We start from the raw sequence: 27,247 nt of genomic DNA, 5'->3' as shown, positions 1-27,247 counted from the left end.
GGCCCTGGGCCGAAGCTGCAGCCCGTGGAGAGGAGCCCACGCAGGAGCAGGGGGTCTGGGGGGAGCTGCCACTCACCCGTGGGGGACCTGTGCTGGAACAGTTTGCTCCTGGGGGATGGACCCTGTGGTACGGAGCCGTGTAGGAGCAGTTCTTGAAGAGCTGCTGCCTGTGGGCAGCCCCCGCAGGCTCAGTTTGGGAAGGATGGCATCCCGTGGGAGGGATGAAGCGTTAGGTACTGACCACAGCCCCCATTCCCTGTTTTTCTGCACTGCTCAAGGCGAGGAGGTAGAAGAGTGTGGATAAAGGGGGTTGAGGGGTGGTGAAGGTGTTTTTGGTTTGCTTTTAGTTCTTACTGCTGTAATCTGTTAGCATCAGGTAAAAAAATACATGAGTCTCCCATACGCTGAGTCTGCATTGCTGGTGATAGTAATCGGTGAGGGATCTCCCTGTCTTCAGCCTATGAGCCTTTTTCCATCATATTTTCTTACCCTGTACTGTTGAGGAAGTGGAGAGAGTTGTGTGGTGGTGGTGTGCTGCCCATCAATGTTAAAACACCACAGTTCTTTTGAAGAGGACTCACTGTCATAGCCTGTGCTGATTTTAAAATGGTCTCCTTTCTCCTCTAGACATTTTATGACTAAAATATTATACAAAAAGTAACAAATAAATGGCCTTTAATTTTTTAAAGATTTTCATGAAAAAGTGAAATCAGACCTTCTACAGTAGCAAATGTCTGGACATTATCAGTGAGGAGTGCCATTACTAGAAAAATAGCTAAATGTATCAAGATTCTCAAAAATGTAGAAGAATTAATATAGTTAGTAAAAATATATTTAACAAATATCTGAGAAAAACTAAGGCTTGTGTATGGATCAGGCACAGATGCAAAAAGGAACTCCTGGGAAGGGGTCCTACTGAAGCTCCTTCTTAGTCATTGCTACCAGAAAAGGTGTGGCTTTGCAAAAAATGGCAGATGGCTTCCCTGCCTGGGGAACAACCTTCTGCACAACCTTCAACCTCTAACAGCTCTGATAATCAATGACCTCAGCGCTCTTCCTGGACTGTGAGTCAAATGCTGTTATCTCTTGGATGTGGCCACCCACAAAAGTTTCAGTATAAAGACTTTGCAAAAGAGATAACATGTTGGTTAACAGACTGATAACGGACCAGATAACAGACTGGTCAACAGCATTTCTATAGCTGAAAGGATGAGCATGCTTAGAAAGAATGCTATGCTGGTATGTTGTTATAAAGAATGATGATGTTAGAGGTAGAAAGAGGAAAAAAAAAAAAGACTTCCAAATTGTATAATTAAATTGTAACTTGGAGCAAGAAATTGATAATAGAATTTTTAAACTATATTCCAAGAAAATCATTGTTGTTATGCTGAGGAACAGTTTCACATAAAAAATATTTGACCCCCTTATCAGGCAACTTTAAAGCAAAAAAATATTCTTTACAAATTCTATATTAAGGGTAATTGTGCTGTAGCAGTGTGAAAGACAGAATGATTCCCCAAATAGTTCCCATCCGCTGTTTCAATTAGTCAATCTATTTTTTTTCAGTCACAGAATGTGACAGTTTTCCTAAACTCTCTTCCTGGAGTAAAAACTTTCATGTATAAACTTCTACTTCATAAAAACAGTTGCCAGAAATGTTTAAAAGAAAGTACAATCTTATTTCATGGTACAGCAAACTTTAGAACAGGGAACCTCCCAAATAAAGAATTTGATTTTTAATTTTTCTGTGTATGAGTTTACTTTTAATCAGAACTACTGCTTCTCTGGTTCAACATATTAAGCTGAACAAAAGTTGATTCTAGCTTGAATCCATCAGCCCAAAAATATCAACTTTTAGGATTTTCTGCTTCAAGAAAAGTCTTCTTTAGCAATCTTGCTAATCATGCACTAATGCCACATACAAAATAAATATTTATTTATTCAGCTAGGTGTAGCAGGTGTAGCAGGGGTGATACATCACTGAGGCACGGATAGGGATGGGAAAGAAGCTGTGTAGTAGACGTTAGCTTTTGTAAAATACATAAACACGAGACTGCCTTGTAAGAAACTAAGAAACACTCTGCATCATCAGTGCAATGTTGCATCTAGCCCAGAATTGTGAGGGTGGCAAAATGAGAGACTGTTTAGGGAGAGCATATTCCAGCATTCTAGCCATTTCCAGCAGTCTGTTCCACTCTGTATTAAAGATGTCAGAAGATCCATTGGTATCCATTTTGTATCCATTGGTATCCATTGGTAGCCTTTTTGTTTGTGTGCTTGGCTAATCCATTGCCAAAAATTCTAATTAAAATTGTCTAGCTAGATCACGTTCTATGGTAACAAATTTAGAAATGAATGTCATCTGTTAAAAGTTCTTCTATGTGTTTTAACCCCAGATCCTACTGGGTTCTTCAAGTGCCTTCTTGTTTCTTGGAAAAAGGCTTTGGTAGACAACAGCGCTGCTTTCAGTTTTGTCCATGCTTTCATGATTTTCTTTCAAAGCTTCCTTTCTCTTATCCTTTTCTTTTATAAAATCGCTTTTTCATAAGGCAGTAACTCTATTCCAGTGATCACTTTTATTGCCTTTCTGAATGCCTTCTGCAATTCCAACATCTTCTAGATTGATAGTTTCTCAAATACCAGCTAACTTCTCTCCAAGTAATAAACTTGAAGTAATAAACAGCAACACCTCACTTCTTCCTTGAACTGTGCTTCTCTAGTGTACCATTTCAAGTCAAGTTTTCTACGACAGGTTAGTATTAACCAATTTTTGCTACAACATTAGTGCTTGTTTGTCTTTTATTTATTTATTTATTTTCTTTTTAAAATTCAGTATAGTTGTGAAACCATTTTCTAGTGGAAGGTTAAATTAACACATAGGGAAAAAATGACTTTTGAGAAGTTTTAAAATATTCATACAGATGTTGACTTTTGAAAAGCGTTGTCTATACGCTATATTTTTTCCTTTCATCTACAAAGTTGATTGATACAAAGTGACATCCTAATGATTATTAAAGACATTTTTTTGATATGGCCCAAATGCTTGCAGTCTTAAAGACTGCATATAGGGACACGTAATTCAATTCAAATACAATTAGAAATATTACATTTACAAAGTATAGATAAAATGGGGTAAAGATTCCTTTTTCAGTAATAGACTCATAAAATAATTTATGTTGGAAGGGACTTCTTGAGGCCACCCAGCCAAGCCTCAATGACGGCAAAGCCAGCTAGATCATGTTGTTTAGGGTACTGTCCAAACCAGATCTGAATGTCTTCAAGAACAGGGATTCCACAAGCCTTTTGGACAACCCATTCCAATGGTTAATCATCTTAGCTTTTTTTTTTTTTTTTTTTTTTTTTTTTTTTTTTTTTTAGAAAAAAAAAAAAAAGAAAACAATATCTCATCAGAATTTTCCCGTGTTCCAACTTGTGTTCATTTTCATTACCTCTTGCCCTGTCCTGATTTTCATCTCTAAGAGTCTTTCTCCAATCTTCCCACAAAGTATTTGTATACCGCATAAAATCTTCCCTTAGACTTTTCTTCAGGCTGAGCAGGTTTAATTCCCTCAAACTCTCTTTGTACTTCAGGTATTTCAGGCTCCAACCATCTTCACAGCCCTTTGATAGACTTGTCCCAGTATTCCAACATCTTTCTTTTACTGGAGAGTGCAAAACTTAGACACGGTCCTTCAGATACAGTTTCACAAGTAATGAGTAGAAAAATAATCACCTCCAGCCTTGGTACACTCTTCCCAATGCAGCCCAGAATGCTCCTTTGCTCCAAGAGCACATGGCTGACTCCTGTTCTACTTGATGAAAACCAGGACTCTCAGGTGCTTTTCGGCAAAGTTGCTTTCTGGCAAGTTGGTCTCCAGCCTCTCTGGTGCATGGGATTATTCCTCCAAAGGTATAGGACTTGCATTTTTGTTTATTGAACTCCATGAGATTCTTGTTGTTTATCCAGTCCCTCTGAATAGCATCCCTAACCATGAGCACAACTACTGGCTCAGTTTAATATCAACTATGAATTTCCTGAGAATATAACCCACCCCATCATCCAGGTCACCAATGAAGACTTTAGACAGCTTTTGACAGTATCAAATCCAGATGAATGCCAATAGGTAACAATTGCCAACTAGGCTTTGTACTACTGACCACAAATCATTTAACTGTGGTGTAGCAAGATATGATGTGGCTCAGTCTTCTGCCTCTACAGGGTATTTGGAAAGACCTTACTGCTTGATCTCTTACATTCATTCTTTGTGATGGTTTGCAGTCTGCTCATCTTCTTCATAGCTGACAACATCATACCCACCCCAGGAAGAAGAAAGCAGTATTCCCTGGAGATCAAAACCTGCATGGCAACATCATACTTCAGTACTACTGTCTGTGTCAAGACTGATTTGCCTTGGATATTTGCTTCATCTGATGCTGAAGACTGTCCTGTACCACACAGTCCAGTCCACACAGTCCACAGACCATTGCATGGGTCTCAAGTCCTGAGCACAGTTTCAAGGTCTGTCTTGCACTTGGAAAGCCTTCATTTTCTACACTCCATAAGCTGTGCTCCTACCTACCAGATTTGTATCTGCTCACCAAGCACCAGCTGAGTAGGTGCTTGACACTCCCCAGTTAGCAGTCAAGTGAAGGCAGTGTGCACTCCTTAAAAAAGAAGCAGCTAACACAAACAAGACCCTCCAGAAGTTACTCGTCACTCTAAATAGCCACCTGACAAAAGATGTTGTTCAGTGAGGAAGATTCTAATAGATACTTCCTGCAGTTCATTGAAGAAACCTGGAAACTGCTGTGACTACTGCTTAGGTCTCTTAGCTGTTCTGTTTTATGTCATCATAGTCCTTATGACACATAATTATTATATGTCACTTGTCTTCTTTTATGTATAAAACTTCTTGCTTTCTTCTTTTAAATCTAGTGCATGTATGCATATGTCTATCTTCTTAGACTAAATAACATCTAAATCATTTATTTTCATCCAGTATTTCGTACATGTGATAATTATTCTTCTTCAAAAAAGTACCTACTGAATATTCGAGATAATAATAGAAAATGTATTTACTCCAAGAATTCATATTTGTATTTCTTACATCATTTTAATAATGATTTTGTGCATATCATAGAATCATAATACAGCCTGAGTTGGAAGGGAGCCACAAGGCTCATCAAGTCCAACTCCTTGTTCCACACAGGACTACCCCAAAGTGAAATCATGTGTCTGAGAGTGTTGTCCAAATGCTTCTTGAACTCTAACAGGCTCAGTGCTATTACTATTTCCCTGGAGAGCCTGTCCCAGTGTCCAGCCACCTTGTCAGTGAAGAACATTTTCCTCACATGCAGCCTGACCCTGCCCTGTCCCAGCTCCATGCCGTTCCCTTGAGTCCTGTCTTTGTCTCAAGAGAGCAGATGGGGTGAACATCCAAGGTACTACAGGTAATCCTCGTATGTCTTGCCCTGTACATCCTTCATCATTTTTGTAGCCGTCCTTTGGGCACTCTCTAATAGTTTTATGTCCCTATGCTGTGGTGCCCAAAACTGCACACAGTGTTCAAGGTGAGGCTGCACCAGTTCAGAGTAGAGCAGGACAATCCCTTCCCTTGACTGTCTAGCAATGCCTGATGAGCCCCCAGATATGGTTGGCCCTTTTGGCCGCCAGGGCACACCATTGACTCAAATATCAAAGATCAAATGATCTCAATATTTCAGTCCTGTACAGCAGCCAGATGTTTTCATGCTCATATTTCACTTTGCACAAAGCAAAATACTCTGTGACAAAAAGGGGTGTGACATTAAGTTTATCCACCATGGAAAAAGAAGTGAAATATAGGCACATGCTTTGCAATTTAAAAAGTAAAACTAAGCTAATATATCAACAAAAGAATTCAGACTTAACAAATTAGCCATTGTAATAAATAAAAAATAAAATGACAGAACAGGGACTCTGCATCCTGAAAGTTTGTCAGGAGACTCAGATTTTAAAAGAGGTTGTATGTATGTGCATGTGTAATGCATACATGCACATGCCTCTACGTTTACTAATACCTAAATTTGTGTATTTGTGTATATATTCAAGTTATTTTTATGCCTTTACACTGTGATTTAGTAGCAGTGCTGGCTGCTGTGAGTGGTATTTCTATATTTTACATTTAAATATATTTCCATCTACTTATACAGTAAATGAAATGGCTTGTATATGATTTTTAAATAACTTATATTAAAAATATACATAATTTTTATTGTGACATAATTTTAACCACTTTTTTTTTTTTCTTTTCCATTATAAGCAAATATCTCTGTCCAAATATGAGCTCAATCATTTTACTATTAAGTTGCTAACTTGACACAATGGAACAAAGTTTAATTAAAATGTCCTAAAAATCAGAAAAAAAAACAAAACAAAACACCACAGCTGAAAGAGCACTATCATTTCTTGTTTTAGTTGCTACTTTCCAAACACATGATGACTATTTGACTCTCAATAAAGAAAGCAGGAAAAAACAACAACAACAACAACAAAATAGTGATACTATACAAGTATCACATCTAAATTAGCTGGTTATATTAAAACATTACATTACAATATGTAGAGGCTGGCCTGTAGCATCAATCCAGCTTTATAGAGAAAAAGCCACAATGAAACATATAAGTTCATATATTTATAGGACATTCTATATCTGATGGGAATTATCCAAGCCATATAAAGACAGGAAAGAGATTGATCTGATATTATTGATGACTTCAGTTCAGTTATTAATTGTAAGTCTCTTTGGTGCAGACAATCTTTATGACAGCTACCATATAAATTCTCCCCATTTTTTTTTTCTTCAATAAGAAAATCATTTTTGCAAATAGAAAAGAAGGAAAAAAAATATTATACATTTATGGAAGGTAACCAGAAAATTAAGTTTTGAGAAGACTGAGAAATGAAAGATTCCTCAAAGATTCTTCCATAAATACCACAGACATTCTAAGACTCTTCATTCACCAGTGTTGCAAGGCAGAACTTCTGGGATGCAAGCTGTTTTGTAAACAAATTCTGGTGACACTGGCCACATAGCAATTGTTAAGTACGCTTAAATAGTGCCTGCTCAGTCCTTCTCTCTTTTCAAGCCAAACAAATAAGTATTTAGCTGTGAAAAAACATATTTCTTTCAGGAATATTGCAGAACATTTCTCATGTAAATATCACCTGATTTCTTACCTGGCAAACAGCTACAGTAAAATTCACCAATCAAATCCTGGCAATGGCCTCCATTTTTGCAGGGCTTGAAGGCACATTCATCAATATCCGTGGAGCAGTTTTTGTCTGACAGAAAAGAAAATGAAACATTAAAACTATAAATCATGCTGGGTTGGGAAAGCAGAAAAGCTACTTCACAGTACAAGTGACAACTGCATAATTTAACTTTTCCAGGTTGGAAACACTATTTTATATTTTCTTGACAGCTTTAAAACTACAGCTATTCATAGATCATAGTTGATAGTTAACAAATTAAATATTTTAAAGAAATAAGTATGAACTAAATTTGCAAATACATTTCTGTGTATTCTAGCATTATATCTCAACACTGTAATTACTATAACTATATACCATATTTAAAATACTTTTTAAGAGGTTTAATAACCTTACCTTGGTAACAATAAGAAAAAAAATCTCAAAGTTACTTCCATACTTAGATTAAAAAGTACTTCTTAGATCCCAACAGAAAACAAATTATTTCAGCTGTTGCTTTAGTTTTAGATATTTAATTGAGCTGAAATTCAAATTAATTCAAATCTGAAACAACAAAAAATGTAGCAGAAGCATGTATAGAAGACATGTAGAAGACAACATTAAAATACAATATAATGTATGAAAACAACTCAGACATACTGAAGAAAAGTCACAGTTCCTCATCTATCTGTTGTGCACTGCAATAATTTGGAGCAACCTGTTATTAATTATACTGGGATCTTTCTGATCCAAAATTTAACCAAAATCAAGGAACGATGTTGGATATTAACAGCTCCAGTGACGGACAATGAAAACTGTAGCTGTTGTTGATGTGAGTAAGCAAAATAGTGGTTGCTATTCTACCCAGAAAGTGATGGAAGGGTATTACTCAAATTGGGTATAAGAGATAGGTAATGTCTCCCAGGAATCTCAGTCTAAGGAACTACTGAAGTTTACCCCAGTGACTTGTACTACAAGCTATGTGAGAAAATTACAAGTGAGTATGAAACTCTGGGAGTAGGAATTAAAGTAGGGTTTCTGTGTTCCGTCTTGGATGACCAAAGCTCAGACAATGATAGATTCATCCTAAGAATAAATGCATGGCTGGCAGATGGTGCCACCTGATAGTTTTGTCTTCCTTAACCATGTGATAATTTCTGAGCTAACTGGTAAAAATTGAATCTACATAAAAACCAAAATCAATGGGCTGGAGCCAAATTGATGGGAAGACAGTGGAAGAAAAAAGCCAACCTTTTTCTGCTGTTTCTGTAAAATACTTATTTAAAAACAGGAAGGAGGCAGAAGTGTATAATTTTTACAAACTTTATTTCCTGCTTGTTTTCTTTTCTTTCTTTCTTTCTTTCTTTCTTTCTTTCTTTCTTTCTTTCTTTCTTTCTTTCTTTCTTTCTTTCTTTCTTTCTTTCTTTCTTTCTCTCTCTCTCTCTCTCTCTCTCTCTCTCTCTCTCTCTCAATAATAGAACAAACAGAGCTATTAAGAACATAGGACTTGGAATGGTGGGGAATTTAACAACCCAAACATCATTTTGGAAAGGAATTATCTTTCAAAAATGCATAGATCTTTGAATGTGCTATTGCAACCTTTTTATTCAGTAGTGGAGATAGCAACAACAACAGATATTTTCTGAGATTTGATGCTAAGCAAAAGAGAAGAATAGTCTCTGAATAGTAAAAACATAATACGAAGAATTTAGATGAGAGCAATGGACCCATGCAAAGGGAGAAGAGAGGGGATGTACAGCATAAAAGCAAAAGAATTCAGAAAAATCACTAGGAATGAAAAAAAGGAATGCAAAAAATTGGTGATGTGAAACCTGCTGAGAGGCTGAGCTAAAATAAAAAGATAAGTAAGAAAACTTCTGCAAGATTATCAGGATGAATTATATTTTTGTGGGAGAAAGAGCCTAGGTATTAGGAGACCAGGTTAGCAGTTCATGGTTTTCAAAGGATGAAAAATGCACAACTAACAGAAAATAGGTCAGGTTAACCTAAGATAAACTAACCTGAGCTAAGAAGGATAACCTAAAAAGTACAGAATAAATATGTTGGCATAGAATTATAACAGCAAAGACACAATATAAGATGTAACTATCATGGATGTGCAGGGAGGCAAGAAATCATACTGTAAGTACTTCAGTTTTAAAGATGAAGGAGAGGTATGGTTTATGGAGAAGGATAATTCAATGGAGAAGGATAGCTACTGATAATGGCAATCATGCCAAATTATTTAATGCTTCTTTTGCTTCAATCATTACAAAAAAGGTCAGCTCCAAGCAGATTGTTATTATAATTGATACCTATGATTAAAGGGCAAGACTTCAGTACTGAATAAAGAAGACAGGCAGAGAATGTTCAGAAGAGTTGGATGTTCAGACAAGTTGGCCTGATGAACTTCACCCTTGGGTACTTTGAGAGCTGGCTGATAAAAACTTAGTGGTTTTCTTTGTGAACTTGTGGAAGACAGGTAAAGTACCTAAAGACTCAGTAATGTCAGCCTTTAAAAAGGAAGAAAAGATGGAGCAGTGAAATTATAGATCCATTTGTGTAATTTCAGTTCCTGGAGAAAACATGGGAAAAACTTATTAAACTGATTACTTGTAAGAACCTAATTAAAACAACAACAACAACAATAATAATAATAATAAAAAGAATCCTATGTAAGCAAAGCAATTCCCTTCTAAGCCAGAACTACAGTCCTTGTGGATTAAAAAAAAAAAGAAGAAAAAAAAAAAGCATATGTAATATTTCACATTTCAGTAAGTTTCTGCTGCTACGCTGCTATTTCACACGACATACTGATAATTGGACTAGATATGAATGACAAGAGAATATTACTGGATGGGTAAAAATTGTTAGAAAGCCACATTCATTAGTTATCAGTGGTTTATTACCAAAATTAATTAATAAATTGCAGAGATTTTGGAAGGGGTCTGCAGTGCAACTAGTTCCTTTCAAGAATTTCACCAACAATCTGAATGGTGGATAGCAGAATAGGTTTATTAATGGCATCACAAAAAGGTACATTGGAGGACAGGATTAGAAGTCTTCATAAATTTTGTCAAATTGGAGATAAAGTTTGAAATAAAAAATTTTATACATTAAGAACAAGTGGAAGATATGATACAGGAGAACACAAGTTAAGTAGGAACAAAAAATAGAATAGAGAATAGAGAAATAGAGATATAGAGAAAGGAACATAACCACTTAGATGCATTAAATAATCCTTCCATTCTTGTCTAGCTGGGGTAAAGATGCATTTGGAATGCTTTGCGCTGTGCAGTGAGCTGCATTCAAGAAAAATAATGTAAAATCACAGAATATCCCAAGTTGGAAGGGAGACGCAAGAATTATCAAGTCCTACTCCTAGCTCCACAGAAGACTACCTGAAAATTAAATCACGTGTCTGAGTGTGTTGTCCAAATACTTATTGAACTCCAGCAGACTCAGTGTCATGACCTCTTCTCTGCTGAGCAAATGAGAACAGTTCAGAGCTGCATTACAAAAATGAACTACAAAGGGTCATGTCTTAGGATAACAAACAAACAAACAAACAAACAAAAACAATAGATGGATTTGTAAAGCCTAAGTAAGGAAGATTTGAATAGAAATATGATGACAATCATCAAATAAGAAAAGGTTTTTACAAATTTATTTAGTTCTCTATGTCCATAGCCAACAGGATAAGAAGTAATGCTTTTAAGCTGCTATGAGAGAAACTCAGATTAAGCATTAAGGAACTCCTTCCAATGGTTACTATAACAACACACTGAATAGATTGCCTAAGGAAAATGAGGAATGTCTTTGGATATCTTTGAGATAAAGTGAGACTTACATGTCAGGAATCACACAGTATAGTAGTTGTTTTCTGCTGGGATGAGGCTGGAATAGACAGTATTTAGTGTTTTCTTCTAGTGTTAAGATTATGTAATTGACACCTGCACTATTTATGACACTGAAGAAGATCCAAGGGCTTTTATGTTTGTGTAGTGAATTGGGTTTTCTTGAAATTCACTGTGCCTCATGGCAGTGTAAAGAAGAAGTATTCCAAATCTGTAGTCATGTAAGGAAGGACCAAGAGACATCCATTTCAAAAGTCTAGGAAATTTAAAGTAAGATAGGAAAGGTCTTATGTCGTTTTGTATGTGATAACAGAGCTCCCACTTTGGAGCCTTGTGCTTCTATCCAGATTTGTATCTCCACTCTGTCTCTCCATCAAAAAACATTTCTGTAGTAGCCAGATAAGACAGAGGTGAGTCCAGGCATGCAGTAGTCAAGAGAAGCAAAGAACACACAGTGCATAACAAAAACATCAACACTGTCAAGGAGAAGGAAACACATTCCTCATGCAGACCACATATGTATATAGTTGCAAATACATATGGATAGATAGAAAAACCTACTATTATGAAGGGAGTGGTACAGCTTTTGACACTCTCAGCCTATACTCACCATGTACTGCATTTCCTCTCTCACTTCCTTGCCTGTATACCTCTGCTACATGAGACCATTCATATGCACTAATCAAAATGTTGTGATAAATTTTGTTTAGTTAAATAGTACATTTTTTTAGTGTACTGCAGGTTAGTTTTCACTGCTGCCAGATACAAGTAAGGAAAAAGACATGTAGCTACTAAAGATATAGCTACTAAACCATAGCTGAACTACATTTAAGGAAAAAGCAGTCCTCTGGAAAGGACTGCTGATGATTACTTCAGCATATGAGCTTTATTGCAATGCTGTGACAAAAAAATAATAATTCTTAGATGTATTAACAAAAACAACAACAACAAAAAAATCAGGAGCATTTATGTGTAAGGGTAATTTTACCTCTGCATAAAGCATTGCCTACAAAGTTCCATACAGTCCTAAGTCTTGTATATTTGCAAATATGCAGGAAAAGCTACACAGCTTATTCAACCACTGAAAAAAGTGTGCTGTTGGCAAAAGCTTAAAGACCTCCATCTGCTTCATTTAGAACAAACAAAAACAAGAAATGACTTGATTAGAGTGTATAAGTGTTTCTACAAAGAGAAAATACTTGGGTAGTAAGAGGTTTATTCATTTTGTGTAGCAAAGGTAATGACACAATAACTCAAAGCTGAAGACAAGAATATAAACAAAATATTTAATATAAATGTCTAAATCTGATGTTGATTACTATTAGAAAAGAAAAAGCCAGTCATACTCTGTCTTCTCTTCATGAATTCAAATCAGGATTGAATGCTTTTGGATTCAATGTGTGCTTTAATCAAAACTAAGTAATTAGATTCAGTACAAGGTGGTTAATGGGCAACATTATCTGCCTTCTGGTATATAGACCTTACGTAGAGCATGCAACCAGCAATCTATGGGTTGTTAGAAGGCTTTCAGAATAAATTCTGTGAGGCTATAGGCTTTCCTTTTCTAGGAAAAATTAAAGAGAATTCTGCAAGTCAGATATATTTCTGTGGCACCAATAGCCCACCTCAAGAGAGCTGATCCCTGTAGCATCCTTGTCATCATATGAAATATATACTTCCTGTCCTTGGGCAGCATACATGCTCTGGAGGTACCTAGAAAAACTGTCAGGTGCTGCTCTGCTGTTACCAGAGCAAGTAATCTATGCACTTCTGTTTCTTGTCTGAATGCAAAATTGCCAAGGAAGAAGACTTCTGATAAAAGTTATAAAAACAGCTTTAAAAACATCACTCTGCATTTAACACTTTTCCCCTTCTGCCCCAGGCACTCCTTAGATCTGGGTAAGCAGCAGTCTCTGGCCACCCACCATTCAAGTGAAGCGAGTCTAGCTCTTGGGTAATGCCTCCATCATCACCACTGCACCCATGTAGCCCATTATATATGGAATTGCCATTGCTAGCATCAGGCCACAGGTTTTGCATCAAACTAACAACAGAGGCCTCAGGATTGAGGCCTCTAATGGCCAGGTAGATCTTCTCTCATTTGTTTTAGTTTTCCTTAGTTTTGTACAATTGCATGTTGTTATAATTAATAAGTTGTAGACAGGAATAACCAGTAGTTACAGAATTCTGTAGAATTCGATAGAAAGAACTAATTATAACCCTAAGGCTGCATCTTGAAGGAGTACAGGAGAGAGAGTATAGGCCTTGAAGTTGTGTATGTAGGATGACACTGAAGACTCCAAGGCTATTAATAGGTCTCTTGTGGTCAGTTACTGGTAGTGATGCAAATAGAGCTGGGCAAACAAAATTCTAGGGGTAACAAAAGGGACAAAGGACAAATGCTTAACGTATGCAAAATGCCTCAAATATAGCAAAATCAGAAGTTATAGGAAGTTGCAGGCCTGAGTAATAGGAAGGTGTAAAAAAAATAGAAAAAAAAATTCACAACAAAGACTGAAGAGTGAAGAAGAAAAAAGTCAACTGTGTCACTGAAGATGGAATAACATATGGCTACTACTTAGTGTGGTCTCTCTAAAACTGATAGCGTCAGACCATTTCTAGTATGGTACTACCAAAGAATGCTCAAAGATGAATTGTTGTTAAATACACAGCCAGATATCATAATATCATTTAGTATCAAAACCTGTGGTACAATGCTAGCTGGTACTGCTAAGATGGTGTTGAATAACAGACTTCATCCAAGAGGTGTTTTGTGGGTTTGTTGTTGTAGTTTTCAGAAAAGAAGCTGTCTGCTACAAAACAAAATAAAACAACCCAAAACCTAGAAGAAACTGTTCTCATGTAAGATGTCCCTTCCATTTTCCAAACTCAGTAACAGAATATTTGGGAGGAATGGAAAACGTGCATTGGGCAAACTGTCAGGAGACAGATTTTTTCATACCAGAATTCACTCACTAATTATTCTTGTCATAACATGAAATTTGGTCCTAGCAGGTTAACTGAGCCAGTTATAATAAAAAACTTCAAGCAGTAGGAGATTCTCCCTTGATATCCATATGTTATTCTTACACGTGCAGTCAGATGCAGGCAAAAATAAAAATGGTGCTCACTGTAGTGGCATGTTAATGTTCATTCTATGATGTCACAGATGACTTGGATGAAGGCACAAAATGCCTCCTCAGCAAGTTCACTGATGGCACAAAACTGGGAGGAGTGGCTGATACCCCAGAAGGCTGTGCTGGCATTCAGCAACCTGGACAGGCTGGAGTATTGGGTAGTGAGGGACCTCATGGAGTTCAACAAAGGCAAGTAGAGGGTCCTGCACCTGGGGAAGAATAAACCCATGCACCAGTACAGGCTGGGGTCTGACCTGCTAGAAAGCAGCTCTGTAGAGAAGGACCTGGGGGTCCTCGTGGACAGCAAGTTGACCATGAACCAGCAATATGGCCAAGAAAGGCCAATGGTATCCTGGAGTGCATTAGGAAGAGCACTGCCTTTGGCAATCTTCCCATTCTACTCCACCTGGTATCCTGAGTCCAGTTTTGGGCTCCCCAGGGCAAGAGAGACTTGGAGCTCCTGGAGTGAGTTAAGGGCTACTAAAATGATTAAGGCAGTGGAGCATCGCTCACATGAAGAAAGGCTGAGGGAGCTGGGCCTGTTCAGGCTGGAGAAGAGAAGGCTCGGAGGAGATCTGATCAATGGGTATGAATTTTTGAAGGGAGGGTGTCAAGAGGATGTCGTCAGACTTTTATCAGTAGTCCCCAGCAATAGGACAAGAGGCAATGGGCACAAAGTGAAACATGGGAAGTTATGTCACAACAAGAGGAAAAACATCTCTACTGCGTGGGTGCCTGAGAACTGGCACAGGTTGCCCAGAGAGGTTGCGGAATTTTCTTCCCTGGAAATACTCAAAAGCTGCCTGTACACAATCCTGGGTAATAAGCTGTAGGGGACCCTGCTTGAGCAGGGGGGTTGGACCAGATGATCTAGAGAGGTCCCTTCCAACCTCAGCCATTCTGTTATTCTGTGATTCTGTGACCTTAACTGTTTATAATATAAATACATTTAGAGAGAGAGAGAGAGAGAGAGAGAGAGAGAGAGAGAGAGAGAGAGAGAGAGAGAGAAGAGAAATGGTTTATAGAAAAAGTAGGGAGTTAATGAAAATCTGGATAATTTCCTACAGTAACTCAGGAAGACAAAAATTTTAATAATGTTTTCCAGTCTTGCGCTTGTGCTTTAATCACAATATGAGCTTTTCTAGACATGATGGCTTTCCATTTTTGAATTGAAAAGGGCCTCCCAACAACCTACAATCTTTTTATTTTTTTTTAATCTATTGAAAAATAAACCTCTTCATTTTAAATTATGTTCCAATTTATCTAAATTAATTAAATACACAGCCATTCACCAAAAGATATTCATTTCTGTTCTAAATAGTTTATATTATACATGACAATTGGCATCACCATTGAAAAAAAATCATATCTAAAATAAAAGGGATAAACTGAAATACAAAAATAATCTCATAACACCTCAAGTAGAGCAGTGATAAAGTAAATCCTACATAAACTAATTAAATTTTTGATTGAAGAATTAACTTATCTTTTTTTCAGATGGTTCTGACTGTTATTATTCACCCTCTAATTTAAACAAATCATGCTTAGTGTTTGCAGATGAGAAACTATTGGAAAAATGTGCCATATGATTTCTCATAAAAATAGACTTTGCTTATTTTTTAGATGACTGGAAAAAAACATTACTAGTGAACTATAATTGATTTGTTTTTCTTTCATGCAATTCAATAGTTTCTTTAATGTATTAGGCTATCAAAAATTTTATGTAATGTAATTTGCAGCATGATGAAACTTAAACAGACTTTTGTGCACTCGACTAATCTTTTTTTCCACTCAGTGTTCTAAGCTGAATTCCTTTGAGGGGAAGCAGGTATGCTTATACATTAGACAGGACGATAAACGTTCTCTAATAACCGAAGAAAGGCATATTGAATACTGCTCCACATATGCATAGACAGTGTTTGTTTTCCAGAATGTCAGGTTTGCACACACCACTGTAGGAAGCCTGCCCTAGGTGACTCGCCTTCTGGAGTGTTTCTCAAAACCAGCAGCCCAGCAGAACAGTCCCATCCTAGCAGCCTACTCTGAGATAGAGCTCTGGTGGCCAGGAGCCAGGGAAACCATCTTGTCCCTGTTCAGTCTTCTGTCTCCAGGTTTTAGTTTGGTTTGAAAAGCATCAGTGCTCAGTCTAGAGATCAGATATAGGTACTTTGTTTTTATTAAGTCATTAGGAGACATGGGAGAAAAGGATACCTCGCTTTTGGCCTGCTTCTGTAAGGGCTAAGGATGTGGAACGATAATCTGATGCATGAGATGCATGTGAGGCTAACCATGACTCTAAAGATGGGTGAGCACCAGAAGATTTCTTATGCCAGTTCATTCCTTTGAATCATTGAGGGCAGGACTGGAGATGATTAGCGTGGAATGGATGATGGAGGGACTCAATGATTTTAAACTGCAGAGGTACTGACATTAACTGAAAACATCTAGATCATCCTGCCTCATAAAAACTTTTGAGGACAGCTTTTGCAGACTCATTGAAAACAAACCTTAGAAAACCTCAGAAATTGAATACACAAGAAAAGATTTTTTAAAGCACAAAAGATATTTCTCTTTTTGTCTTGCATTGGAGTGAGTTGAGTTAGAAGACACCACACTGCCTTTTATAATCTTGATTTATAAATGTTCAGTGTTGCAGCAATCACTTGTTCAGCCAGAGTAGCCACTACAGGATTCTTCAAACTCATAGTATGAGACATACCAAAGGGAAATATATAGATTTGATCTTTAGAAAGCTTGAAAATATATTTATTCTGTTTTGCAAAGCTTAGAGACTTATTTAAATCAACATTCAGCTGATGGTAGATTTAGACTGCTAGTTCATACTGTTTTAAGATAATAACAAACATGAACAAGAGAGATGCAAAACCTCAAACAAGGATCATGTTACCCATAGAGCATTCATATGGACCATGATATAAGTGAGGAAGTCAGAATCTCATGAATATAAATTAGAATAAACTTCAGTGCTAAGTGCTAATGGGACCTGGCAGAACCATGACAATTACTTTTAACTATGCTATGACTGGTGGATATATGTGATGAATAAAATAAATCACATTTGTGAATCATAAATATTAGTACTAATCCACAGCCAGCTAATTTGTATCACCTATTTCTATGATTACCTCTGAGAGCAAGCATGGTGTTCTCATCAGCAGCTTGGAGCTTATATACGCCTTTTGCTTTCCTGGATTTCTCTTCCCAACATAAAAATAAATAAATAAATAAATAAATAAATCCATCCCCATTCCAAATTATTCCTACATCCAGAAAGCATACATGACAAAATCTAACAAAATTAGGACCACAGCAGGTCCCCTTCACTTCTGGCTAGTTGTGCTTTGATTTTAGTAACTTAACAGTAATGCATGCCATTCAGCTGAACAAGCTCACTCTATTTCTGAGCTTTTCTACTCAGCTGGTTAAATTAATTGGTTGGTAAGACAGTGAAATGACTCAAGTAAGAAGTAAAAAACACTTTGGAGTTATTTCTCCCCAGTGGAGACAGGCATAGGTTTGTTCTATAAAATTTCCCTGAGGTGTAAACAACAACAACAAAAAAAGGATGTGGTTTCATTTTTGAGGAAACTGTGCTGAAGTCTACAAGGAGCCCAGCACTGCTGTTTCAGTTATAAACCAGAGGGGACCTGCTGAGGCCCTGGAGGAGAAAGGTGTGAGGCTGAAGGCACCGCCATCAGGCCCATCTCAGCCATATGGCCAACGAAAGGAAAATCCCTTGGAAATGTATCCTTCCACACACTACTACTGCTCCTGTAGGTCCCATCCATGCCTTTACACCAAGCAGGCCCAGTTTGGGAAGGGCCAGTGATGCTGGGCATGAGGAGGCAGGCCAGATGCGAGGCAGCAGGGCTGTCCTCTTGGGGCCTCAGCTTCCCCCCACACCAGCTGCAGCAGCAACCCTCAGGACTGAGTTGTAGACCCTTGTGGTCTACAACTTCCTCACGAGGGGGAGTGGAGAGGCAGGTGACCTATTCTCTGTAAATACCAGTGATAGGACCCACGGGAATAGTGTTAAACTGAGGCAGGGGAAGTTTAGGCTGGACATCAGGAAGAGGTTCTTCACCGAGAGGGTGGTTGCACACTGGAACAGGCTCCCCAGGGATGTAGTCACTGCACCAAGCCTGTCTGAATTTAAAAACTGATTGGACTGTGCACTTAGTCACATGGTCTAAGCTTTTGGGCAGCCCTGTGTGGTGCCAGGAGTCAGACTTGATGATCCTTATGGGTCCCTTCCAACTCAGGATATTCTATGATTCTATGATTCTATGACTGATTTTAGATGAGACTGCTGTTTTATTGGCCCTATGCACTTCTCCTACACAGAGAACCTTCATGTTGCTTTTGAGAGAATGGGATGAATGTTACCCAGATAGGCAGAGGTTTGCCAGATTTACAGCACAGGTTCTACATCTGAATAGAATATGCTAGGTAAACAGGCATGGATTAACAGACATGGACTGTCTTTACATATCTCAACTGCTAGAGGTGCTTGTAAGCCCTCCACTTGATAAAACCCAACAAAATATTGTGATGGAAGGAAATGGCACTGCCACCATCTGTCTATTTGTCCAATAGTTCTTTACTATGGGATAATTGCAGTAATTCTGTGTATGCTGACTCCCACAAGAGGGCATTTGAAAGCAAGTGTAGTGTTTTAACCCAGCCGGCAGCTAAACACCACACAGCCGTTCGCTCACCCTCCCCCTCCCTCTCTGGGACGGGGGAGAGAAATGGGAAAGTAAAGCCCATGAGTTGAGATAAAGACAGTTTATTAAGACAGGAAAATAATAATAACAATAATAATAATAACAACGATGATAATAGTACTACTACTAATAATGTGTACAAACAAGTGATGCACAATGCAATTGCTCACCACCCGCTGACCGATGCCCAGCCTAACCCCGAGCAGTCTGGCCCCCTCCCCCAACTAGCCACCCCTATATATTGTTTAGCATGGCATCAGATGGTATGGAATACCCCTTTGGCTAGTTTGGGTCACCTGTCCTGGGTCTGTCTCCTCCCAGCTCTTGCTGCACCCCCAGCGTGCCCGTTGGCAGGACAGAGCAAGAAGCTGAGATGTCCTTTGCTTGGTGTAAGCACTGCTCTGCAACAATTAAACCATCGGGGTGTTATCAGCACTCTTCTCATCCTAAGCCAAAACATAGCATTCTACCAGCTACTAGGAAGAAAATTAACCCTGTCCTAACTGAAACCAGGACAGCAAGGTTTGATTTCATAGAAAAGAAAAGGCTTTTCCTTGTCTTCCTCAGAAGGGACACTGGAAGGATGAACATAACAAAGAAAATGGGTAGATAACAGCAGGTTTTCTGGTATAATAATTTTGACTCTCCTGCTAATGATGTTTTTCTGTATCTGTTATATAATATGGATTTCTACATTGCTTAAATATTAACTAGATGAACAATAAATTCCTGTATGTACAGTGTTTCCTTTTGCTTCTAAACTTATTTTGAGTATACCACTGCCATTATGGCAATATCTACCAGGAACATTTACATCAGTCCTAGTACTCAGAAGTACATGCGACATAAAGGGTACCATAAGTAAACAGTGGCAATTCAGAAAGTTGCAAGATATTGAAATCTGTAAATCTTGCATTAAATCAGAATATTGGTGGACAATATGCTGATTTACTATTGTTTTTCATAGAAGATACAAGCTCAAATATACGGTATTTGGCATCAAAGACCATTTCTAGGGAGGATGAAGCAGTTGTCAGAAGGCATGGAGAGATCTGATTTAATGACATCCACAACAGCTGATTGTGCATTTATTCCACAAATAGCACAAAGCACAAATGAAAATACTCAGTGTAATCAGGAGGAAAATACTCAGTGTAATAAGGAGGGCCCTTATACCCACTTCCAGTTCCAATCAGTGCACTGGCTGATTTGTTTTCTTGTGGGAGCTGTCCCGTCTCAAAACCAAAAACCAAAACCAAACAACAACAACAACAACAACAACAACAACACAGTATAATAAGAAGACAGCACTTTTCATCATGTACTATTGATAGCCCTCAAAGTATCCATTAAAATCTGCCTATCATCCACTGGTAACTATTTTTATCATTGACAGAACATTAATCTTTTTTGTCTTATAATGAACAGCTTAGCAAACTGCTTGCACCAGTATGAATCTAGGATTAAGTGTTCCTTCTAGGGAGAATATACCTTGTTCCAGGCTTTCGTGACACCCAAAATTCTCCTTATAGTTCTGGTTCTGTAATGTGAACTCCCTTATACCCTGAAGAACTGTAGCTGTATTTTCAAAGGAACAGCTTTTCCTGCATTCGCTAGTTAAAACTGACTGTTTGGAACCTACTACAGAAAAGTTATATGTTTTCTGTTTTGATCCTTGTGGTACAGCAGTGAGAGTTTTCTGTTGTTGTTGTTTGTTTTGTTTATTTTTGTTACTTTAAAAGTGTCATTAAAAAATTCTCCCATTTACATTAACAGATACTTTGTGGTCACCTCCTTTATTTTCTAACTGACATAACATAGGCATAAAAATTCATAACAACAAAGCCAGTTATCAAAGAAAAAAGTAAAATATGATCTGGTAGGAAAAAGAGCACATTTCAGTTTTGTAATGCAGAATAATATTAGAATACATTGGCATGAATTAAGCAAAATTGCAAACATCTGTGGGAACTGCAACTATTATTACTTTCACAGATTCTACATTTCTGTGTATCATTTTACATTCCTTATGTCCCATCTGCCTATTGTTAACCATTGATAAAATACATGACTTTCTCCTAAACTGGATGTCATTGGTGTTACTATCAACCTCAAATGCTTTATTTTCTTGTAACTTAAATTTGTCTCCTCATCCTTCACCACTCGACTCATTCGTTTAACCCATCTTTCCATAATTGATCTTTTATTTTTTTCTTTTTCTGTCACCACAGATTTTGAACACCCTGTACACACACATTTTACTTTTTATAGAACACCCACTAAATTCATAGGATTGCTGAGACTGCCCAGCAAATGATGATTTTTTTGCTGCCACGGCTCATCTTGTTACCACTCATATCATACTAATGCCATTACATTTGCTTCCCTGAAATCAGCAGCTGAAAGTCAGTGTGTTCCAGTCCCTGACATCACAGCCTATTAGTTGTTAAGATAGCATATTTTCTGAGACAGTTTTATTGATTTCCCCATGATCCTGTTAGCTGCTTCTGGCAGCAAGTAGGTTCATGAAGACTGCTCCTGATGCAAGAGCTATTTTCTTAAGCCTGTTGTACACACAAATAATTGTGTAATTTCCAACCTAATTATCATAAGGATATGATGGCATCTTTCTTGAAAAGAACAAAGTGTACTCTTGCTAAATTGTATTCTTTTTTTTTCCATCTGAATCACAAGAAAATTATGGCTGTGATATGATCTTCTGAAGATAAATACCACCAACTATAGCTATTGTTGCATGCCTAGGAAAATATGAAATAATATTTTTCATGGGCTATGTATTTTCTGAACACTTTTTATCTAGACAAAATATAGTTCTGTTTTCTATCAATTAGTCTAAAAGCATACACACTTTTCATTTTTTTATCATCTTTTTAAGGAAGCTAAAGCAGATTATCAATATTAAATTTACTTCTATTAATGCTAAAATACTCAACAAAATTCAATTACAAAGAGTTTTTTTTTTAATTTATTTTCAGAAAAGTAAATAAACATTTAACTATTTAATGCCTTATCCAGAGTACAATATATCTTACCAGTGAATCCTGGAGGACAAACACAACTGTAGTCTGCAATCAGGTCCAAACAAGTTGAATTGTTTTTACAGAAGCCATAAGTGCACTCATCAAAGTTCATTTCACAGTTAAGACCTTCAAATCCTTGGGAAAAAAAAAAAAAAAAAAAAAGTGTTATGCATTATTCAGCTACGTGTGTGCCTTCTCTGGGTATTTTTTTTTTCTAAAGAATAGATTAGTTTCAATTTACTCTTGCAATACAATTATCTTGAACTCTTTTTGAAAGATCTTCCTAAAAGCTTTTCCTGTGCTATCATTAATAAAAAAAATAATTTGACCATCAAACATACTTTAAAAAGAGCTAATAATTGAAAGAACAAATTTTAGGATTCAGTGTTTTCATTAATCTAGTTGAACTTTATGTTCAGCAGAAACTAAAGAATTGGTATATCTTCTGCCATTTTGAGAACATTACAGATGTGCTGGGATTTGGGCATCTGATTATAGTTTTAATAATCAACTCTCAAATAGTCACTTCTCCACTTATTCTCTATTTGTTTCTCATGTAATAGTGACTTTTAGCAAGCAAAGAAGTCCAAAAGATTTTTATTTTTTTTTAATACCTGAAATTGCAGGAGAATCTCCTCTGCAATATCTGACATTTTACGCTCTTGTAAATGTATTCTAATTCGTGGTCATGCTACGAAATGACTGTCATTAGTGCTGTCACAGGCCATGGCTGCAGAAAGACCATGACTAATGCTAAGCCATCAGCACCCTCAGTGCAAGCCATATTCTCATAATTTCTCAAACTGACCATGGAACCAATTTCCACTGATCCCTAAGTCATAAAACTTTAGAATTACCCTGAGTTCATTAATAATGTATATAGTAACAGCTCTCGTTTGCAATCACAGTTTAATCAGACCCACGTCTCACAGGTAACAAGTAAGCCACAAAATTATCAATGTGGATGCCAAGAAATATTTTTCTGTAAGCTGATCAGGAAGAGTAAACAGCAGTATGATCTTTTCCAAGCTCAGTTTTCAACTGCTTTCCAATATCTGTTTTGGCTTCTAATTTAAACTAACTAATGATGGAGGCTGTACTTAAAAGAATTATTTGTAACAGTTTCATCTTTTGTGATAAGCTTCTAAAGTTATCATCAGCACTAGAATGCTTGTATTAGTATAAAAATAACTGAAATATTGTAAACTACGAAATCAATTCACCATCAGTCCAAACATACAAAACAGCACTGTTTGAGATTAAACTCAAGCAAGTATAAGAAATTTTAAAACGCAGAAACAAATTATCAGCTTATAAAACATGAACTTGACTCTTTTATACTAAAATTACAATTATAAAAATACAAATATTCAGAAGAAAAATGTTTTTAAAAAGTATTGCAGAAAGACAATGTAATATTAAATGCTTTAAAGCTTTTTGTTTTTTCCTTGAACTACTTTTTTTTCTTGAAACCAATCATTTGTTCACATACTTTTCATACACTGGGCCATATGCATTTTTACAGAAACTGACCAAAAGTATTGAAAGACATGTTCTTTTTGTCTGTGAAAATTTTAATACATTTTCATACTGAAGAACTACTATAAAATCATTATTTTGGCCACGATAGTCTGCTTCTTATGCTCAGTCACAAAACAGCAAATTAGTAAATCAGGATAAAATATTTTATTTGTAAGCTTATTCATACATTTTTCTGTGAATTTCACATGCTACACATTTATGTTTTCCTTCACTTATTCAGCTTTTGGTAAAATCATGAGGTTTTGTTTGATAAATGTAACACATTCACATCTGCCTCCATTCATTTTGAGTGTGCTTGTTTTATTGGGTGCCTTGATGGACAAAAATGCAAATGAGACTTCATTAAAGAATAACTTATCTTCAGAGACAGAAAATTAAAAAAAAGAAAAGGGTTTTAGACTGTCAAGAAGATATTTTGCAGACTGAAGGCAATTTTAAAAATTGTCAGAGAAAATAAAAATAAATTATTTTGAACAACTTACCTTCAGGGCAAAAACAATCATATCTGTTGACATCATTCTGACAGACAGCACCATTCAAGCAAGGAGCTGAATCACATTCATTCAATTCTATTTCACAGTACTGGCCTGAAAAACCTGCAAAGAAAACAAGGCAATCTTTGATTTTCTTCATCTTTATGTGTGGTATTAACATGAAAATTTCATTCCAAATGCTTTTCTGTAATTAAAACCAAGAGCTGTTAGAATCTGTATTTCATTGAAAGAGGAACCTGAAAGGGAGAACTTCTGTATTTTATCAACAAAGAATTAAATTTCTTTCACTTCATATCCAATATTGCAAATACATGTCTTTATACCTGATATAAAGCAATAAATAAAATAGGAAGTACTTCCAGAAAGTAGGAAGACATTCATAGAATTATGCAAACAATATACATATTTTCATGTGTTTTGCTTGTATTAGAGTCACTTTGATATTTTTATGATACCTTTTGTGAATTTTGACATGTTAATGTAAGAGACAGTATTATCAATTATTTTATTGTCTAGTTCTTTCAGCTGTGGAGAGGAGAAGTAAAATACACAGCGTACGAATATATTGAAGCATAGCAAACAGCTGCCATACGAGTCAGATCTCCAGTATGTATGAACTGTATAACTTAATTACAATAGGTGAGAATGCTATCTGCATATCTTGCTAAAAGAAGGAAAGTAGGCATCACAGAAACAAAAGGAAACGACAACTTAGTCTCCTTGTTCCTTCAATACACTGTACTAGGGGTAGGTGGACAGGCATTGGCAGTGGGGCGGCCTCTGTGAGGAGAGGCCAGGGCTGCCCCGTGCCAGCCCCAGCTGGTTCCAGAGGGCTCCAATGGCCCCACTGCAGGCCACAGCTGGGCCCATCAGTCAAGATAAGGGTGCCTGTGGGAAAGCTTATTTAAAAAAAAAAGGAAGAAAATGCCAGATAGGCATTTCTTGAGGAAGGGGACTAAAATGAGTGAAGAATAGCCTTTTGAGCAGTAAGAGAAAGGAGGGAGGAGACATTCCAGGTGCTGGAGCAGAAATTCTCCTGCTACCCGTGGAGCAGGTAGACATGTCTGGAAGGAACTATAGCCCATGAAACACCCACACTGGAGCAGGTTTATCTTGAAGGACTGCAGCCCACTGAAGGACTCCCCTGGAGCACAGAAAACTGTGAAGAAGGAGGAATGAACTGACCACAACCTCCTGAACTGCTCCGGGCTGGGTGAGAAGGTAGAGGAGTTGGGAATGAAGGAGTGAAGCTGAGCCTGGAAAAAGTGTGTGGAAGGTGTTTTATTTTGTCTTTGTTTCTCACTATGCCATTGTATTTTAATTGGCAATAAATTAAACTGATTTTCCCCAAGTTGAAACTGATTTGCCTGGCAAGGTAGGTGATAAATGATCTCCCTGTCTTCATCTCAACCCATAAGCTTTTTCTGCACATTTTCTCCTCCAGTTCTGCCAAGGAGAGAGAGCAGCTGGGTGGGGGTCTGGCAGCCCGCCAATGTCAACCCACCAAATCTATATAGCTTTGTGCCATGTTAATTCCAAATATTGATACTAATCTTTGCACAATTGTCAGCACATTTCATTGACGTGCACCATTCAAACAAGTTGCCACTCTTTTTCTAATCACTATTTTTAAGGCATTACGTAAACAATGGATGGAAAGTAGATACTATTCTGTGCACACCTCTAAAGCGGAATATCTTTATATTGAGTTCTGCAGCTAACTTTTAATGTATGACTGATGATGACCTACTTACTACAAGAAAGGTATGTCCCAATTTAATTGAAATAAAAAAAGAAATATGTTCACTGTTACTAGAAAAAATAATTCAATTTATAAAATGAAAATGTTCATGCTTTTTTTTTTTTTTTTAATATCTTTCTGTTGTTTTGTTTCTATATACCTTGCAGTAATTATTTGAATGGAGAAAAAGCATTCTTTTTTATTATGTTAGGTTCTCAGGACATGACTTGTGAAAGATATGTAGTGAAGACATGGCACACCATTAAACATGTATATTTACATGTTTATATGTATCTAAAACAAAAAATTCCCAATTTGTATATTTTCTCTAAAAGTAAACTAGCAGATAAAAATTAACAAATTAAAACTATATTATATATTGGCAAAACAAAATGGTTTTACATCTTTCTTTCCTATTTTTGTGTCAATTTTAAAGGTCCCTAAAACCTTATCTGATTTGGAAAACAAATTCAAAAGCCTTCAGAACCAGGATAACATGTCAATCTATGATGCATTTGTGAATACCAGAGAAAATAATTTGTATAGAGTTGATGGTTGTGTCAGAAAAATAGCAACAAATACAGGTAAATAGTGGAGTGCCCCAGTGCAATCAGTGTGTCTGTCAATTCTTTTCCCTGTTCCTTGCAGAATTTATTTATTAATTCTAATATATGGCTGAAGTCTCACATAAGTTATAGAGCACAACCTGCATCGAATACAGAGGTCAAATATCAGACATGCTTTCAAAGAATCTAATTTTAAGTCTTGTCTTAAACTGAACATTTTCAGAACACTCCCTACACAGTCATCACTATTTGGATTATTCTGGATATCAGGTGTATTCTGGTATATATCTTGATACCAGATATATTTGGTATCATATATTTCCCATGATTCTAACTAACAAATAAAATGTATTTTAATAGTTAATATTTTGATGGTAGAGGATCCAAAGTGTGGTTTATTGTGAGGTAAACTGTAATTCCTGTGCATTGTTATGGTCAAACCAGGGAAGAGCACACTGTCTCTTCCAGGTTATTTTTTGTCACTGTTGTGCTCTGGAACTGGCCTTAATAACCTATGATGTTCCCAGTTGTTCTAAGTTTCAGTAAGATTTATTTTCCCACCATTTGGATATTTGACAACAGACTTCATTTTCCCAAAAGTGGGAGTATCATAAAATGCTGATACATCATTCAAATCCTGAACTAAATTTGTCTAATTTAGCTTCCAATGCCAATCAAGTTTAATTATTAATAACAATATTCACACTCAATTACATGTATCTTTAATGCTTATTCCCTTTTATACAATATTTTAAACGTACACTTTAAACCCATATTCAGGAAGAACACAGCATGGGAGCTAGCTAATCATTGTGCTAATCCTTCACGCAGCCTTAAATACACACTAAATAAACACCTGTGGGGTCTTCACAGTAAGCCCACCCTACATG

The 27,247-nt window shown here is 36.8% G+C and overlaps 1 protein-coding gene across 1 annotated transcript in view; it reads right to left on the bottom strand.

Annotated features, from left to right (window-relative positions):
• The window catches only part of EYS (eyes shut homolog), a gene marked incomplete at both ends in the record, with an annotated part of 718,966 nt that overhangs the window by 596,637 nt on the left and 95,082 nt on the right, over nt 1-27,247 (bottom strand). The window contains 2 exons of the mRNA XM_084285295.1: nt 7,220-7,324; nt 22,027-22,149. Of these exons, the coding sequence (XP_084141421.1) occupies nt 7,220-7,324; nt 22,027-22,149 (228 nt within the window). The remainder of the gene's footprint in view (nt 1-7,219; nt 7,325-22,026; nt 22,150-27,247) is intronic.

Source organism: Netta rufina (genome assembly GCF_964035555.1).
Source record: "Netta rufina genome assembly, chromosome: 3".
In the NCBI taxonomy this organism is placed as follows: Eukaryota; Metazoa; Chordata; class Aves; order Anseriformes; family Anatidae; genus Netta; species Netta rufina.
The sequence above is the reverse complement of the archived record's forward strand: the minus strand, read 5'-3'. Positions and strand labels throughout refer to the sequence as shown.